Below are 14355 nucleotides of genomic sequence, written 5' to 3'. Positions count from 1 at the left end.
AGCTCCAGCTCCCAGCCGCTGCGCCTTCTAGGGGACCTGCGTCCCTGTCCAGGGTACATATGGCTGCGGCAAGGACTGTCTGATTCTCATTCCATTTAGGCTGCCACAGATCAGCTGTTTCACTTTCAGCCTTAAGTGTTTCTCCTCTGACTCAGACAGTTGCCCTAATGTGGGGATTGGACTCCTGCTTCAGTTCCCACACCCGCCAAGGGTAGGTCCAGTCTTACTAACACTCCTGTTTTTCCCCCTAGTTCTTTCGTCCTACCGAGTTTTGTGTGGTTCTATATATTCTTTTCCACTGGTCAGGTACTCCTGTCTGCTCTCAGCTGGTGTTCTGCATACATTTCTGTGTCTGAAGGTGTATTCCTGATGTATCTGTGGAGAGAGATGTACTCCACATCCACCTACTTCTCTGCCATCTTGTTCTCCCAGTTTCATTCTTTTACATGTAACTGTCCAATTTTCCCAGCACCACTTATTGAAGGGACTGTCTTTTCTCCATTGCATATTTTTGCCTCTTTTGGCATAGATTAATTGACCATAAATGTGGAAGCCTATTTCTGAGCCCTCTATTCTGTTCCATTGGTCTGTGTGTCTGTTTTTGTGCCAGTACCAAACTGGTTTGATTACTATAGACTTGTAGTATTTTGAAGTCAGGTAGCATACCTCCAGCTTTGTTTTTTTTCTCAAGATTGCCTTGGCTATTCAGGATCTTTCATGGTTCCACATAAAGTTTACAATTATTTGTTCTAGTTCTATAAAAAAAGTCATGGATATTTTGATAGGGATTGTATTAAATCTGTAGATTGCTTTTGGTAATATAGACATTTTAAATAATATCAATTCTTCCAACCCATGAACACAAGATAACTTTCCATTTGTTTGTATCATCTTCAGTTTCCTTTGTCAGTGTTTTATAGTTTTCAGAGTATAGGAATTTCACCTCCTTGGTTAAATTTATTCCAGGATATTTTATTCTTTTTGATGCAGTTTTAAATGGTATTTTTAAAATTTCTTTTTTGGTAGTTCATTAGTAGCGTAATATAATTATGACAAATTTACATTGTTGTACAGCAGAAACCAAGACAATATTGCAAGGCAATTTTCCACCAAATAAAAAATAAAATTAGTTTAAAAATGAAAACAACAGATTTCTGTATATAGTCTTGTATCCTGTAACTTTACTATGTTATTTAGTCTCTTTTTTTTGGTGGAGACTTTAGGGTTTTCTATATAAAGTATCATGTCATTTGCAAATAGTAACAGTTTTACTTTCCTTCCAGTTCAGATGTCTGTTATTTCTTTTTCTTATTTGATTGCTGTGGCTAGGACTTCCAATATGATGTTAGATAGAAGTGGTGAGAGTGAATATCCTAGATAGTTGTATGGCATTACTGACTTGATGGACATGAGTTTGAGCAAGCTCTGGGAGTTGCTGATGGACAGGGAAGCCTGGCGTGCTGCAGTCTATGGGGTTGCAAAGAGTTGGACATGACTGAGCAACTAAACTGAATTGATTCCTGATTTTGGAGGAAATATTTTGAACCTTTTATCATTGAGTATGATTTTAGCCATGAGCTTGTCGTAAATAACCCTTATTATGTCGATATGTGTTCCCTCTGTACCACCTTTGATGAGAGTTTTTAACGTGAATGGATGTTGAACTTTGTCAAAAGCTTTCTCTGCATCTGTTGAGATGATCATGTAATTTTTATCATTCCTACTGTTAATGTGGTATATTACAGTGATGATTTGTGACCGTTGAACCAATCTTGCATCCCTGGAATAAATCCTACTTGATCGTGGTGTATGAAGTTTGCTAATATTTTGTTGAGGATTTTTAAATCTATATTCATCAAAGATATTGGCCTGAAATTTTCTTTTCTTGCAGTTTATTTGTCTGGTTTTGGTATTACAGTAGTGGTGACCTTACAGAATGAATTTAGGCGTGTTCCATTCTCTTCAGTTTTTTGGAATAGTTTGAGGACAGGCATTAGCTCTTCTTTATATGTTTGGTTGAATTCCCCTGTGAAGCCATCCAGTCCTGGATTTTTGTTTGCTGGGAGTTTTTATTATTATTATTACAAATTCAGTTTCACTAGTGGTGATCAGTCTGTTAATTATCTATTTTTTCTTAATTCAGTCTTTGCAGGTTGCATGTTTCTAGAAATTTGTCCATTTCTTCTAGGTATCCAATTTATTGGCATGTAGTTGTTTGTAGTACTCTCTTTAAGATTTTTTTGTATCTTTGTGGTATTGCTTGTAATTTCTCCTCTTCATTTCTTATTTGTTCTTTTGGGTCCTCTTCTTGGTAAGCCTGTTTAGAGGTTTTCAGTTTTGTTTATGCTTTCAAGAAACAAGTCCTGATTTCATTTATTTTTTTCTATTGTTCTTTAGTCTCTATTTATTTTTTCTCTGATCGTTATTATTTCCTTCCTTCTGGTGACTCTCGGCTTTGATTGTTCTTTTTCTGTTTCTTTAGACAGTAGGTTAGTCTATTTGAGATTTTTTTTCTTGAGGGAGGGCTGTATCACTGTAAACTTCCCTCTTAGAACTGCCTTTGCTGCTTCCCATAGGTTTTTGACAGTTGCATTTCCATTTTCATTTGTCTTGAAGTATTTTCTGATTTCCTTTTTGATTTCTTCATTGATCCATTGGTCTTTTAATAGTGTATTGTTTAGTCTCCACCTGTTTGTGCTTTTCCCATTTTTCTTTTGTAGTTCATTCCTAGTTTTATACCATTGTAACTGGAAAAAATGCTTAATGTAATTTCTATTCTCTTAAATTTGTTGAGAGACTTGTTTTGTGGCCTTGTGATCTATCCTGGAGAATGTTTCCTGTATGTTGTGGTCTTTTAATGGACCGGAACTTGGGGGTACAGAGTCGACCCATAAGAAAGTAAAAGAGGGAAGAAAGGAGGCTGATATTCCCTGGTTTGCACAGTATGCCAATATAACTCTAGGACAAAGAGCTAGCACCGGGCTACGTAGGCTCAGGGCGCCCTCTCGAAGAGGTCTTGAAAGCCCGGGCAATAAGTAGACACGGTGGACACCTGTGCTCCGTGGAAGCAGCCTGAAACGGAGAGAGGGAGAGAACGAGAGAGAGAGAGAAAATGAGGAAAGACACGGTGACCATTGCTCTGGTGGAACAAAGGCATTTATTCAACATATTGTGGGCATGTATATACTCTCTTACCAGATAGCCCTTTTTAGCAGAGATAGGGATCAAAGATCTAACAAGTCATCTAGAAAGCCGGAGGCTAGAATTATTCTCTAGAGAGGGGGTTGTAACAGTTACTTTACATATCAGAAAGCAGGAGACTTGTAAATGGCTGCTGTTCATCCTATGGAATTTCCATATGAATGAGATACATGAATTTCTATTATCCCCGAAAGCCGGCTTGCCAGCTCTCTGGCACCTGTATTCAGGTGCTGTTAAGGAGCTTAGAATTCATGCAAGACTGAAAACAGCACACAGGAAGCCTCCTGTTAAGTGTATCCTGACACCTGTACACTTGAAAAGAATGTGTTTTCTGCTGTTTGGGGATGGAATGTCCTATAAGTCAATACCTATTAAATCCAACTTGTCTACTGTGTCATTTAAGACCATTGTTGCCTTATTGATTTTTTGTCTGGATGATATGTTCATTGATGTCAGTGCAGTGTCAAAAATTCCCTACTATTGTTGTATTATTGTCAGTTTCTCCTTTTAAGTCTGTTAATATTTGCTTTATATTATTTAGGTTCTCCTGTATTGGATACATATATCTAAATGAATATAATATCTTCTTGTATTGATCTATTTATCATTATATAATGCCCTTGTCTTTTGTTATAGCCTTTGTTTTAAAGTCTATTTGTCTGATATGAGTATTGCTATCCTTCCTTTCTTGTCATTTCCGTTTGCATGAGATGTCTTTTTCTACCCTCTCACTTCCAATCTGTGTGTATGTTTAGCTCTGAGGTGAGTCTCTTGTATAGCATATATATGGGTCTCGTTATCTTATCCAGTCAGCTACTCTGTGTCTTTTTAGTTTTTACTGGAGTATAGTTGATCTACAATGTTGTGTTAGTTTATGCTGTACAGCAAAGTGAATTAGTTATATATAAATATATACCCACTCTAGATTTTTTTCTCATATAGGTCATTACAGAGTATTGAGAAGAGTTCCCTGTGCTATACAGTAGGCACCCTATTTGATTGGAGCATTTATTCCATTGGCATTTAAAGTAATTATTTATAGGTGTGTCATTATTGCCATTTTATTACTTCTTTTCCAGTTGTTTTTGTAGTTAGCTGTTCATTTCTTCTGATTCTTCCCTTGTTGATTGATGACTGATTCTTCCCTTGTTGATTGATGATTTTCTTTAGTGGTATTGTTACAGCCACGCTCTCTGGGAAACAAGCTCACTCAGAAGGACGCTGCAGATAGTGAAGTGCAGTTTATTACACCAGCGGGCCCAAGGCAGAGTCTCCTCTTAGCCAAGGACCCCGACCAGCATTTGTGAAAATCTTTTATACCCCATGTGTACATGTCTGAACCCACCACCCCAATTTCCTTGTGACTTACATAAACAAAGGAAAGGTAAATACAATCACAGTAACCCCATATTCAAACAATATCAATAAGCCCGAGGTGACAGAAAAAAATCTATGACCTGTCCGGAGGTAGGGGGATTAGCATATGTTTTCCCTTAGGTGATGAGTAACCTGAATAGAATCTTCAAGATTCCCCTGTCGGGAGGGGGTCTTGTCCTTCTATTGTCGTCATTTCCACAGGCACTAAGCATCGAGTTCGGAGTCCATTAGAGAGGTGGCCGAACATGATCAGCGCGAACAGGCCTAAGATGGAGTCCAGGCCCCATGAATTCCTTCTTCAGTATGGTCCTTTCTTTTTAGGTTTTTTTTTTTTTTTGTATCTGTGGTAGATTTTTGATAGGTGGTTACCATCAGTTTCCTATATGTTGACCTATATCTACTTGTTTTGAACTGGTAGTCATATAAGTTCAACCACATTCTAAAAGATCTACCTTTTTAAATCCTCTTCCCCTAACATCTCTGTCTCTATAAAGTTGCTTCTGTGGGAGCATCCCTATGCAGTCTACATGTACCCAGTGGCTTTGCTGGGAGAGCAGGAGTCACACCTTCCCTCAGGGTGTGCTGGCAGCTATCACCATGGTAGAAAGTGGGGCTGGAGATGGAATGGCTAGAGCCAGGGCTTCTCCTATGCTCAATGGCCATCACCACCCCACTGGGGGCAGAGTTGGTGCCCAAGGTACTGGAGCAGAAGCCCCGAGGATCAGGTCCTAGCTGATTCCGTTTCAAGTGTGTGCATCCCCCCGGCAATGGCACCTCTGCCCTAGTGGAGAGCAGCACTGGAACAACAGGCACTGGCAGAGGACTGCGGGACAGGCCAGGGTAAAGGCTGAGACAGTCCTAGCAAGATAGTCAGAGCCCCAGGCAACTTTCAGGCTGTTTCCTTGCGTGCATGCTGGTAATGGCTTCCTTCTCCCTGTTCAGAGGCAGGGATGCGTCCAAGGCAGCTTCCTTATCTCTTAAGAGTGAATACTCTTCTTGGCGGTGGCAGCCTTTGCAGCAGTGCGCTGCACTGGAGCAAGAGAAGCTGGAGCGGGCACCCAGCCAGGCTGGGGAACAGGCTGTGGCAGTTGTGGGAAACCAGCCAGAACCCCAGGTAGTTTTCAGTCTGTTTCCTCTGCCTTGCTCCATGAGAGTAAGCAAGTGTGTGCATGTGCTTCATGAGCAGAGTGTTGTTTTCTTACAGCCCTCTGGTAAGTCCCAGTGGTTTTCAAACCAGCTAAGGGAGCTGCCTTCCCAGAGTCATGCCCAACATGTGTCTTTAACCCATCATTCCCCAGGGAGGACCCCTGAGACTGTCAAATCCCCCTCTTCTTGTGTGTCCCTTACTAGAGGCACTTGTTCTGCTCAGATTGCATTTCCTCCCTTCCTACCCAACTCTGTGCAATTCTTTCTTTGTAACCTTGGTTGTAGAAAAGCCATAAAGATTCCAGATTGTTTTCAGCAAGAGCTGTTACACGTGTAGAAGTCTCTTGATGTGTTCGTGGAAGAAGGTGAACTCAGCATCCCTATACTCTGCCATCTTGATCTCCCACCCATCTGCCCCTGACTTTCCATGAGAGACAAGATGATTATCCTCCATTTTTTCCCTTTGGACTTTCTAAGAATATTTCCATTGTAAAAGGTTGTTGTTATCATTGTTGTTTTAGTGCTGATGATACCCTCTGTTTAAGACTTCAATTTGCAACAATGTACCTATAGCCGAAGAGTTCAAATCCAAGAAAAGGACAGGTGATGAAGGTCAGGGAATAAGAAGAATGTCCTGAGGTGGATCTCTGAGGTTTTCATTTTCACAGACCCATTTTTGTGCAGCATGTATAAATCATCTACGATTAGTTGTGAGTAAATGTGACATGAATTTAGCCATTCATCCTTTTTGCTGTTGTAGAACTTAGAGCTTCTTCCTGGGCTATGGCTTTGAGAAGGCAATACAAACACAGATATTGAAATAAATTCATTTGCAATAGAGATAGATTTAAAAATTTAAATATTCTTAAAAGAATATTTGATTTGGATTGAGAGGGAGCTGACTTGATTTTCTTAGAGGCTCTAAAGAAGAGTGAATGTGAATGATTGGGCAAATCAGCGTCTTTATAAGGTGGTTTTTAAACTACATTGCTTGGAGTGTTTACCATTTATTTACTTGACTTTTGCCCTTGCATGAAAAGCCGGAAGGAAATATGTCTTAATAAAGACTTAGGATACTTTGGTTTAAGAAGCTGGTGACGTGGTGAATGGGGAATTAGGCCTTAGGTATTAGGCCTTAGGTATTGTCTATTCCAGATTTAGGAAGTCAGGGAGGTGAGGTTATAACTAGTGAAAACTTGTTTTCAAGATTCCCTTCACTCTGAAAGTTGGGGTTTTGCATGAGAAAACCCCCAAACAATAATATTTTAGTCCCCCAATGAAAGATTGGGAAATGCAAATGTTGTAAAAATGATATATCTTTCTCTTTTTCCAACTTTGTATTCCTTGATTTAAAATCTTAAGTTACACTGATGAGTTAGGATTCACTTCAGAGCATGTTTAAAATTCAAAATGTGACTTGATTTTTAAATCTTTGATTTACATACTTTCAGGAACCTATTTATTATAGAAAGCAAGAACAGCTGTGTTCTCCCTCCAGTTGATTGTTTCAGTCAAATCCTTTTAAAACGTGAATTAGGAAGATTAGGATTTAATCTTTGTTTCTTCCAACAACAACAAAAAAATCTCATTATACAGTTAATATACCTCCTAGTCCAGAATGTGTTATCAGAAAGTTCGTATTGTCTACTTTTTAATCAATGGTATATTTATAACTTTTAGAGTATTTTGTAGTTACATCAGAAAACCTGAAAGATTTGCTCTTTTTATTTTTCCAAATTCACTGAATTTAGGAAACTGTAAGGTGATGAACCTATCACTGAGCTATTTGGTGAGTATTTTTGCCACAAGCTACTAGAAAGAAAAGAACCATCACCAAAAGAAGAAGTAACTTGTGGGCTAGCTATTATGTGGTAGTAATCACAATGTCTTGGTAAGAAATTAAGCACCAAGTTAATCAATAATGATGGTACTCAAGTTTTGTAGAAGGTATTATAATAAAATGTTGGCATTAAAGTAACATTTGCAATTTATAGACGTCTAAACTATTTTTTAAAGCCCATATGGGCAGCCAAAGATCCATTTGTCCCATGTGAGTACTAGAGGTGGGTGGAGATAACAAGTAGCTTGCCATACCAAAGAGACTGTGGCATACATGGAAAGTTGTCTTTTAAAAATGGGAAAAGTTCAATCAAGGAGAATGGGGAAGCTTATAAATTAAGCAGGTCATGTGTAAACTGTCTTTTAGGCAGGTCGAAAAGAGAAAAATTGGTGAAATTCTTTAAAATCAGACATAAGTTTTTCAGTTACTCAAAAGCAGGCAGTTTACTGGGTCTATTTGGTGATGATGGCACAATGAACTTGAGAGAAAAATAATGTTAATGATCTATTTGTCTAATAAAAGAAGATATTAGGGGAACATGCTAATAACTCTATAATTTGCCTCCTGAAATTGATGACCAGGTTAAATTGTAATAAATGAACAGATAATCTAGGTACAATTAACAAATTAAATATAGACAAGTTAGAACTATATAACATTCTTCTATATTTTGAAGGAACTCAAAGTAAAGTTTTAGATGTAGACTAATAAGGCAGTTAAGTATAAATTAGATTGACATGTACACACTGCTATTATATTTAAAATAAAATGCCCTTCCATGAAAAAGTAAAATTAATTAATAACATGCCCTTTGGTTTGGAAATAAGGTTTGGAAATCCTTTTTTATACTTGATCAGCAGTATATATTCAGCAATATGAATTTAAGTAAGGTTAATGGCACCCCACTCCAGTACTCTTGCCTGGAAAATCCCATGGATGGAGGAGCCTGGTAGGCTGCAGTCCATGGGGTTGCTAAGAGTTGGACAGGAATGAGCGACTTCACTTTCACTTTTCCCTTTCATGCATTGGAGAAGGAAATGGCAACCCACTCCAGTGTTCTTGCCTGGAGAATCCCAGGGACGGCAGAGCCTGGTGGGCTGCCGTCTATGGGGTCGCACAGAGTCGGACACGACTGAGGTGACTTAGCAGCAGCAGCAAGGGTTATCCTGTGGGAGTCAAATTTGAAATAAAAATTGTACACTATTAGATAAAGGATATTTGTGAGTCAGGGAAGGACAGTGAATTTATAAAATTTAAGTCTTGCCAATACATTTGTTAACCTGAAAAGATATGCTTGATTCAGATTTTGCTATAGCAAAATATTGACTTATTCTGGAATTTTATTTTCAGCCATTGATGAGAACATTACATACAGATGAAAGTTGAAAGTGTTAGTTGCTCAGTCATATATCCTACTCTGTGTGACCCCATGGACTATAGCCCACCAGGCTTCTCTGTCCATGGGATGCTCCAGGCAAGAATACTGAAGTAGGTAGCCATTCCCTTCTCCAGGGGATCTTCCCGACCCAGGAATTAAACCCAGGTCTCCTGCGTTGCAGGCAGATTCTTTACCATCTGAGCCACACATACAGATAGGATCCCAAATAAAGAAGAAGAAGAAGAAGAAAAAAGACTTGTAGATTCTTGGGTCTTTTGTGTTCTGTGTTGTCTATATGGTGGTTTTCAAGTACAGGTGCTGTGATTGGGTTGTCCAAGTCGGAGAGTTTAAAGGTAATATTTTGCTGGTGCAATGTAAGAATTTTAGTGACGCACCTACCTACAGTAGGTTAGGTATTCTCTCACTATCACTACCATTGCCCTAATGTGCAAATTGTGTCTAGTCAGCTGCTTTATTCTAAAAAGAGTCTGGCCCTTTGGCATGCACCAGAGACAACATTTGCTGTATGAGATTGTTTCTGATAGCAGGATCAGCTAAGCCCATTTAATGTGGGTGATCTAATAGAATATGGACTAGCTGACCGTTTGGGTTACAGTTGTTCTAACAAAGCACGTGTGGAGAGTCAAAGGAATTTGTATGCTTTCTTTTAGATAAATGTGGTATTATCTTACGTGATTTATTTTCCTTCATTTAAAACTTTGATACAAAATGTTTGTGTTCTTCCCTTTCTTCTTTCCCTGCCCCCTCAGAATAATATAGCTGATCCAGAAGAGCTCTTCACGAAATTAGAACGCATTGGAAAAGGCTCCTTTGGAGAAGTTTTCAAAGGAATTGATAACCGTACCCAACAAGTGGTTGCTATTAAAATCATAGACCTTGAGGAAGCCGAAGATGAAATTGAAGACATTCAGCAAGAAATAACGGTTTTGAGTCAGTGTGACAGCTCATATGTAACAAAATACTATGGATCATATTTAAAGGTAATTTGTGCACTGGATCTTTTAAGTCATGAGATACTTTCATTATGAGTATTTCTTTTTTTTTTAATTCTGTTTTTTGAAAGGCAATGTCTTAAATTAGAATTTGGCAGCCTTCGGCCTTCAGGCAGAATCCAGCGCAATTTGTAGTGCCAAAATAGATTTAGATTTAGCAGCTCTATCCTGAATGCATCCAGTACTCAGCTGCACCATTTTTCCACACCTGAACTTTTGGGTTGATGGAGGAGCAGAAAGGCAGTTGAGCCTTGACACATAACCTTTGTCAGGAAAGCGCTTTCTTCCTGGACTTTCACGCATTATTCTCAATGGCCCAGTCTGTCTTAACCTCAGAATTGATGGCATATGTAATGTAAGTATGTCACTTGTTCCATTGAGTTATGATGGTTATTTACATATCTCTCCCTCCCTCTCGGAGAAGGCAATGGCACCCCACTCCAGTACTCTTGCCTGGAAAATCCCATGGACGGAGGAGCCTGGTAGGCTATAGTCCATGGGGTCACTAAGAGTCGGACACGACTGAGCGACTTCACTTTCACTTTTCCCTTTCATGCACTGGAGAAGGAAATGGCAACCCACTCCAGTATTCTTGCCTGGAGAATCCTAGGGACGGCGGAGCCTGGTAGGCTGCCGTCTATAGGGTCGCACAGAGTCGGACACGACTGAAGCGACTTAGCAGCAGCAGCAGCAGCCCTCCCTCTAGACTGTGAGCTTCTTGATGTCAGGGAGTTTAGTTCAACCTGTCATGGTTTTCACATCACATAGCACAGGGCATGGCACATCTTAAGCACATGATAAATACTTGTAGAAATGTAATTAAATAGAATAATATCTAACCCCATCACCAAAAAAAGTTGGATTTTTAGTTTCCAGGATTATAGAATTAATAGACATCTAAAATTCCAGCAGATGGAGGTATTTCTGCATCACAGAAAACTCTTTGGTGACTATAACCTAAGAATTCTTGGGTTCCAGAGTTACAGTCAGGATTTGTGTCTATTGAAATATAAACAATAAATAATTAGGAAAATCTAGCTTAGATTAGAGTTTAAATTATTTTAAAATTTTAAAAATGTATCCCCATATTGATATTTTTCAAAGGAAGGCAGTATTAGTTAGATCTTTGATTTCCAGGGCTTACAAAAGGGAAGGGTTTTTTTGTTTATTTGCTTGTCTATCTCTAGGCCAGAAGGGTGTGTTTATAACCTATTAGGCTGTTGGCCTGCACAAAAGTTAATCCTTTTATGTTCTGTTGATCAAATATACCCTGGGATAAACTGTATTAGTTAATACTCATATAGATATTCATTATTAATTTCCATGGCTTTTTATAGAGCCTAATTTTTTTTTGCTTTTGGCCAAGCTGTGTGGCTTGCAGGATTGCACCGCAGCCCCTGTCAGTAGAAGTACAGAGTCCTAACCACTGAACTGCCAGGGAATTCCCAACAGACTAATTTAGTCAAAGAGTATGTGAATTAGGTGACTGTGGAATTAGCGCATAGTAGAATGAATCATTAAATAGCCAGTCGCTGTGTGTCACACTGTACTAGGTTATGGAGATGTCAAAGTGAACAGCTCCTGCCTTTGAAGAGCTTTCAATCCCATTTTGCACTATAGTGGTGTCGATTTTGTGGTTGAGTGCACACAAGGTACAAGGTACCATTTGCATAAATAAGCAAATGGTCACTTCTATCATTTGTTTCCATTATGGTATGAAGGGAAGACTCACAGGAGGAAGTAATACTGCTAGTAACTCATATCCAATATACTTTGGAGTGTTAGCCATTACTCTGTTTTACTGTATACATAATTACTTGATTCTTTGTGGTGTACTTTGCTTTCATATTCTTTCCTAAAAAGCTTATTTAGCAGGTCAGATTCCTTTTTTCAGTATCCTCTGGGTGGCCTTCAGTCTCAGTATCTTTAGGTCCCCCTTCTAATTCCTGTGGTTGTAGGCAGCCCAGGAAATGTGGTGGTGGTGGTGGTGTGTGTGTGTGCATGCGCACGCTCATTCTGGTTTACTCTTTCTGGATTGAATCCTTATAATTCCAGATCTACTCTGGAGCAAATCTGAACACTTGCTATTTTTAGGCATCTGTACCAGATAAGCTACTTTTGGTAACTGACTCAAAATATTAAGTAAGCCCTATTTAAAATGTGTACTGACATGGTATTGACTTTTACTGGTTGCTTGTGCTGTGCTGTGTTTAGTCACTCAATCGTGTCTGACTCTTTGTTTCCCCATGGACTATAGCCCATCAGACTCCTCTGTCCTTGGGATTTTCCAGGCAAGAATACTGGAGTGAGTTGCCATGCCCTTCTCCAGAGGATCTTTCTAACCCAGAAATCGAACTGGGGTCTCCCGCATTGCAGGCGGATTCATTACAAGCTGAGCTACCAGGGAAGCCCCATTGGTTGCTTACAACCTTTATTTGTATTCAATACTCCCATGGAAAATGAATTGTAACTCTGTTTGCGTTATTTATTCCTAAGATTTCACATTTTAAAAAATTTCCCTCATGGTATACACGTACCAGTCATCCCCCAAATACTTAATCTTTTAACAAATATAACTGATAGTTTGTTTTCTCCAAATCTTGCTTGCAGAATATTCTTAGGCCAGTTGAGGATACAGAACTCTTATCCAAGATGTCTTCTTAAAGAATTAAACTGCATTATTTTTATCTCTTTAACCGATCATTAGAGCACATTATGAGAAAGACTACTTTGAAGAACATGTTACTTCATGATAAAATTGTAGAAATTCAGATGGCTGATATTGATTATTTGTATCTAGATTATTTGTACACACACATAACACACATATTGTCTCAATATGGGTAGACATATATACACAGAGAGAAAAAGAAATATAATTTTATAACTCTTTAATACTGTTTATTTAAATTACTTTCTTAAATAAACCCCTTGTTTATTTTCCATTTATATTAAAACATAGTGTGACTTTTCAGACTTGCTTTTTTAAAGCTAAAATCACATCAAATATAACAGGGTTTGGCTTGGTGCAGTCAGTGTAACTCAGGGCTACATCCTCTAAGTACCATCAGAGAACTGCATCATCAATTGACTTCTGTTCTTATTGTGGCCCATCCTTGCATTTCAGATAACATGGGGGATTTTGTGAGTCAAGCTAATTGAATAAAGTAGGATACTGAGTTTTTCTCAGGTTGTCCTAATACAAGATATAACCAGGACCTCACTGTAAGCTGGAGGAAAAGTTATTGCATTTGAGAGAAAATTATATGCTCTCTGAAACTGTATATAGTTGTAGTGCTTTTCTTGAAACTCGCAAAAATGTACTGGGTATTCATTTTGACTGAGCTCACTGTATAACTTTGTTTTTAAAAACAAGAGTCAAAACCAGATAAACACATCAGTATGACCACAGTATTTTCCTTTAATTTTAGTTCAGTGCAGATTTTCTTGACAGACAAAGTTAGTCTTTATGAAGAGTGCTAAAATAAGCAAACCCTTCCCTTCTGATCTCATAATATTGGAAGAATCTTTTATAATCTTTAAATATTTTTCTAGTTTGATGTAAATCTTAAAATGAAGATCACTCAGGCATTGAATAAAATTTGAATCATGCCTTTATGTGCTGCCGAAAATTGCCTTTAGATTTCTGTTTATGTTAAGGATATATGCCCCCCTCCATATACCACAACTCCTGATATTTATTTTTTTAAAAAGAATGGAGTGATTGAAGTAAAATATTCCAGAATAGGATCTGTACCGTTTTCTCATTATTTTTCCCAAGACTTTTGTGTATGCTTATTTCCAATGTATGGTGAATGTTTCTGGAGTATTTCTGGAATTTTCTTTAAATAAAAAAATTTAGTTTTCTTGTGCAACTTGAAGGAAATTGAGAGGGAAATATTTCCTCCTTTTTCAGTGTTTTTTTTTTTCACTCAAAATAAGAATTACTTTAAATTTCCTATAATATGCCTATAAGAATCCTCATTAGATTCAGTGCAGCAGATATTTATTTATTGGGTACCTCCTCTGTGTCTTCCTCTCACTCTGTGTGTTCACCCTCGTCCGTCTCATCTACTCTATTCTGACAGTTTTTAAATTCCTGTCTCTGGTTTCAGCTTCTCTCCTTAGCTCCAGATAGGTGGATCTCACTTCCCTCATATCTCCCACTTATCTGGGAGTGGGTTTATCAAGTATACTAACCCCCAAACTGGGGAGTAGCATTTAAAATGGGTCTTGAATATGATTTTGATAGGAGTTGGGATATGAGAATATAATCAATCTGATTTCAGTATTGACTCGGTGATGTCCATGTGTAGAGTCTTCTCTTGTGTTGTTGGAAGAGGGTGTTTGCTATGACCAGTGCATTCTCTTGACAAAACTCTGTTAGCCTTTGCCCTGCT

The 14355-nt window shown here is 38.4% G+C and overlaps 1 protein-coding gene across 2 annotated transcripts in view; it reads left to right on the top strand.

Moving 5' to 3' along the window:
- Nucleotides 1–14355, top strand: part of STK26 (serine/threonine kinase 26) — an 85799-nt gene that overhangs the window by 53055 nt on the left and 18389 nt on the right. For both annotated transcript variants that reach the window (XM_081567325.1, XM_081567324.1), the window contains exon 4: nt 9713–9943. In XM_081567325.1, coding sequence (XP_081423451.1) covers nt 9713–9943 — 231 coding nt within the window. The remainder of the gene's footprint in view (nt 1–9712; nt 9944–14355) is intronic.

This window comes from Giraffa tippelskirchi, chromosome X (assembly GCF_054371585.1).
Source record: "Giraffa tippelskirchi isolate mGirTip1 chromosome X, T2T-mGirTip1v1.2.pri, whole genome shotgun sequence".
Taxonomy (NCBI): Eukaryota; Metazoa; Chordata; class Mammalia; order Artiodactyla; family Giraffidae; genus Giraffa; species Giraffa tippelskirchi.
Note: the sequence above shows the minus strand (reverse complement) of the source record. Positions and strands in the feature narration are given on the sequence as shown.